The sequence below is a fragment of the Theobroma umbraticum genome, unplaced genomic scaffold (genome assembly GCF_002168275.2).
Source record: "Theobroma umbraticum cultivar Fairchild unplaced genomic scaffold, ASM216827v3 scaffold_50.0, whole genome shotgun sequence".
Taxonomy (NCBI): domain Eukaryota; kingdom Viridiplantae; phylum Streptophyta; class Magnoliopsida; order Malvales; family Malvaceae; genus Theobroma; species Theobroma umbraticum.
The window spans coordinates 416,792-421,937 of NW_018397261.1; the positions used below are offsets into that span (position 1 = coordinate 416,792).

Genomic DNA, 5,146 nt, shown 5'->3' on the forward strand with positions numbered 1-5,146 from the left:
ACTCAAATTTTGTAATTATTGATATCTTAGTAGCTAAAAAATATTTACTGCAAGTTTAATTGGTTCACGAAATGGAATAGAGGGGAATGGAATACTTATTCCATAAGAATAGAAGAAGGCTTGAATAAAATAAAATATACTTATTATGTAGTTTAGTTCATTAAATAGAATAGGTTAAGAATTATTATTATGACTTATTCTAATATTTTATTGATAAAATAGTTTTGGGAATAACAAAGGAATATATGACATAAAGTTAAAAAGACCTTTTATTATAATATTTGATTTTTAATTTAAAAAATTTATTTTTTATAACTATGAAAAATATAAATAAATTTTTATTTAAAACTTTAATATGATTATTTAGTTTAGTTTTATTTTATTTTTTAAAATATTAATAATTTATAGATTATTTGAGATATTAATAATTTATAATTTAAACATTAATATGATTATTTTATTTTATTCTTTATTTTTAAAAATTAAAGATTAAAATTTTAGTTCAATTTTAAATTTAAAATATTAATTTTTTATAGTTTATAATTAAAACTTTAAACTATTTTATTTTAAATTCCTTTTTTATTGTCTTTCTTGTTAGTTGGCCGACTATCGAAGATATGACTAGTGTAATGGAACGTCCTTGCGATTGAATTTAGCCACTAGAGCTCCAAATCAGACTATAAGGAATTTGTCAGGAATCGCCAAATTCGATGCTTCCCTTGACCAGATCTAACCATGGATTTTAAATTTGAAGCTGCCTTGGTCGAATTTGGTTATGGAGCCCAAAATTGGTGCTTTCTGCAACCAAAGCTAGTCATGGAGTCGTCGCTTCTACCGCTGCCTTTTGGTGGTGGAAGAAAAAAATTGAGAAGAAAAGAAAGTATATATATGTGTAGGTTAGCAAGTTTTTAAAATGCATAGAGGCGTTTTATTCCAAAACTTTTTGGATCCTATTCCACCAGGAATGGAATAATTAGGCATAATAATTATGTGTTTTCATTTCCCCAACCAAGCCCCTGCCTGCTTTAATTTGGCTTTGCCTTTTCTTAGATATAATGTATATATACAATGATACACGCATATTTATTCTAACGCAATCAATGTTTGCATCTTTCCTTGACATATAAGATTATGAGTTTAGGTAATCACATGTAATTTCTTATTCGGATTTAGTTATCTGATTGATGACAAAGATTTTAAATGTCATAATATTTTAAAAAGTAATTAAAATATTTTAAAAAATTTAAATAAATTATTAGTTTTTTTATTACATTTAATTAAGTACTTATATTTTTATTTTGAGTTAAATAACCTTTTGTAATTAACAATTAACTAACTACCATTGGTCAAAAGGTCACTTATTATTTTTGTATTTATGTGATGTTGACATAATATTGACGTAGAGGATTAAAATACTATGTGATTATGCCATTATATCACTTCATCATCCATTAAGACAGATCAGTATTCTATATCAACAACATATAATATAAAATCATAAGTGATATTTTAGCTTTTTTTAGGTATTATATCATTTTAAATTTATACGAAAGTGCTTATATGGATTTGGGTGTAATTTATCATTGGTTACGTCTCCATATAGATATCTTTGATCATGATCATTTAGTAATTAAATTATTAAGTAGATGTGAATAAAAAGAATTTTAGAGGACATGCAAGGAGTTCTTCATTTGATAGAAATATATATAGGGTGATGTCAATGTGTATCACATAATACATAAGAAGATGATTAAAGTATGAACAACAATAATGCAAAACAAATTGCATGCTTATTATATTTCTCCATTCTTGATGAAAAGCTGCGACACCCACACGCCAAGTGAAAATGATATAACAATTGAAAGAACAACCCCCTTATTTCTCTTAAGACACTTGATTGCCATCTGTAATGGATTATCTTCTTTGTTCCATTTCTTTACAATCTCCTTAGGGAAACTGGCAACACGACAAGCTTCATTTCTCTTTCCTTTCTTGTTGCTGTCATGAGGGTGTATAGCACCATGACTTTGTTCATGTTTCCTTTGATTTTCGTCGTTGCTGTTTGCTTCTTCTGCAGTGCTGTTGGTATTTTCATCATTCTCACGGCTATCCTCGTCTTCATCTTGTTCTGCTGCTAATATTTTTGGGACTGTTATGTAGAGACGTTCACCTTCAAATTTCCCAACGATGTTATCCAGATCTGAATTCTCAGGCAATGGGAAGGTCTGGTCGATGTATATGCATTTGTTCTCATTCACTATCCTTTCTCCTTCAATCTTTATATGACCAGCCGAAGGTAGCTCAATTCTCACCTCCTCATGTTTGAAACCTAAATTAATATGCCTTCTCTTTTTAGCATATTTAATAAATAATTTATTGTATGCAACTTGTTTATACAAGTTCTTTTACATTTTTCAATATGCAAAATAAATAAATATTTGCTTTTCTTTTATGGCAAAAATTACAAAGATCAATATTTGAAATACTTAGATGATAAGTTAAACGTCATGTATATATAGATTCATCCTTACGATTTACATAATAAACGAAATAAAAAATACACTCTCTCTATGTAGGTGCTTTAATTGTCAAAATATAGAGCCAAACGAAATAGTGCTTGATTTCCTTTAAAGAAATTGATATCTAGATTTAGCAAATAAACCACAAAAATAAAATGTCATCAAAAAAGTATTATTTATGATGGGAATAATGAATTTAATTTTCTTCCTATAATTCTTAATCAGTGGTCATTAATATACAATTATTAAAATTTTTAGAACAAAAGAAAAAATTGATAAAGAGGTGTAGATATAGTACCAGGAAGATCAATGTCAAGAAGATAACTGCCCTTGGCATCCTCAGTCCAAAACGAAGGGGGCACAAACTTGTCAGCTATATGGCTAGGCCACCGTCTTGATCTGTCTTTGAAAGCCATTGCCTTCTCAACGAACGAGATGATGCCTTGGCTAATGCTAATTGCAAACCAAAATATCTACAGGGTGTCATCATTTTTATAGGACTGAAGAAAGTTATAATAATAATAATAATAATAATATTATTATTATTATTATATAGTCATGTTTTCTTTTTCAATATTTTTAGGTATATTCAGACAGGTTTTCTCTTGTGAAGTTAGGTATCCTTATATTCCAAAACTTGATCCATTCTCAAACGTTTTCTATTTTGGACTGAATTGTTTGTTTAAAGAAAAGCAAAAGGGAAATATTCTTTACTTGTTCCAAATTAAGAGCAAGATGCATTGGCAGTAGGTATAGTTCAGAATCATCTAGATTTAACCCCACACTTCGCAATGGGTTAGTTAAAGTTTTTATATAATTGTTGGAAAAAATTTGTCAAAGGAATAGTGAAAAATAAATGATTGTAATATTGATGGTTTAGTTAGAGAATAATTAAAAGTTTTGTATGATTTATAAAATAATTAATACAAATAGAATTATAGAATAATTGTATTGATTGATTGCTTTAGTGCAATTATGCCAATGATATATCTGATGAAGAGTTTTAAATTCACATGTAATAAAAGTAATGAAAAATAAAATAAAATTCTATATTTGTAATGTTTGGAGACAACATTGTGAAATAGGTAAATGTCGAAGAGTGTGTCTTTAATAGCTTGAAAGGAGTACGGTAACACATTGACTGCACTAATTAAGTATAATTTATTAAAGAAATAGTCAAAAACAAAAAACCCCCGTTAACGTAACATCTCTTAAAATTCCTTTTCGTCATTTAGAGGCTTGTAACAGTAAGTAAATGACAAATAGATAAGCAAAATGGCAGTAATGGATCTAAATGCAATATAGGCATCGTAGATTGAGTTCAAAAAAGGTACAAAAAGAGATAAACTTTAAATGATAGAATATAGAAGATAAACAAAGTGTAAAAGGCATATTGAAACAATGATGAAAACAAAAGGAATCATCAAGGCAAGAATTCTTGAAGATTGTTTCGTCGTTTAGACCATTGCAACAGTGAGTAAATAATACGGCTAAGCAAAATGATAGGAATGGGTCTAGATCTAGTGTAAACAACATAAATTAAATAGAAATTGACTAAAACCTAATAAATTTTACCTAATAGAATGAAGAATCTAAGGAAAGTGTAACAGCCAAATCCAAATAGCAATGAAAAAACAAAGAATTATCAACATAACAATTCTTGAAAGTGTTTCATCATCTTGACCGAGCCATCAATAAGTAGCTAATAAATAAATAGAAGTAATGTAATTGGAAAATTAAGGTAGCTATTAAAACCCAATACTGTAAAGGACTAACAGGGGAATGGCTGTGAGGAGAGGAAACCCAGACCCAAACCCCCGTTGGCGGCTAGTCACCATCCATATCAGCAACTTTCCTTCGCGAATCACTTATCAATGGCTCAGCACCATTTGCAAATTCTATGGTCGAGTCATTAGCTCCTACATCCCCAACTAGTCGAATCAAGGAAGAAAATATGGATTTGTCCATTTTGACTCAATGGGCGAAGCACAACAAACAATCAAAGGACTTGATGAAGTCTAGTTCTTTGACCAACGGCTAGCAGTCTCCTTGGCCAACCAGAACCTTAGCATCGATAAGGAGAGAACACTCACACAGCACCCTAACTGATGCGGAAGCTCATGCCCTTGGAACGCCAATAGAGAAAGAACAACCACACAAAACCTTGGTTGACATAGAAGGAGATTCTTCCCCAATCAAAACCATCCCATCCGAGCCAGAAAGAGATTTATCCCAAGTGAATGACGTTCCAACTATTTTCCCAAAAATTTCATTCATACCAGCCTTGACCATTCAAATTATGACCGTAACAACAACCGAAACAATGATGGAGGGAACCAAACTACCTCCTTGGCACCACCACAAACTTGTTCTCAACATCAAACCACCCAATTTGAAACTAACAAGTCCTATTTAAGAGCTTTAACAGGAAACCAAGCAAAACCACCTCAATCCAATTTGCCACCCTCTTCCCTCTTTAAGGACTCTTTCAAGCTTTGTCTAGGTCACATTGAAAATGAAATGCTTCATTGGTTGGAAAAAAGTGTGGTAAGTCTTAGTAAATTCTAATAGGAACCTGAGACAATTTTGACTGAAATCAGGGAAAGTGGTTTTCTTGAGTTTGTCAA

General features: G+C 30.4%; 1 protein-coding gene across 1 annotated transcript; it reads right to left on the bottom strand.

Annotated features, from left to right (window-relative positions):
• Window positions 1-1,675: 1,675 nt before the first annotated feature.
• On the bottom strand, window positions 1,676-2,972 carry LOC110418546 (uncharacterized). Its single transcript, XM_021431304.2, has 2 exons — window positions 2,818-2,972; window positions 1,676-2,329 (listed from the first exon to the last, which is right to left on the bottom strand). Exons 1-2 carry the CDS (start codon window positions 2,933-2,935, stop codon window positions 1,794-1,796), a joined length of 654 nt encoding a protein of 217 aa, XP_021286979.1. The 5' UTR covers window positions 2,936-2,972; the 3' UTR covers window positions 1,676-1,793.
• Window positions 2,973-5,146: the final 2,174 nt, after the last annotated feature.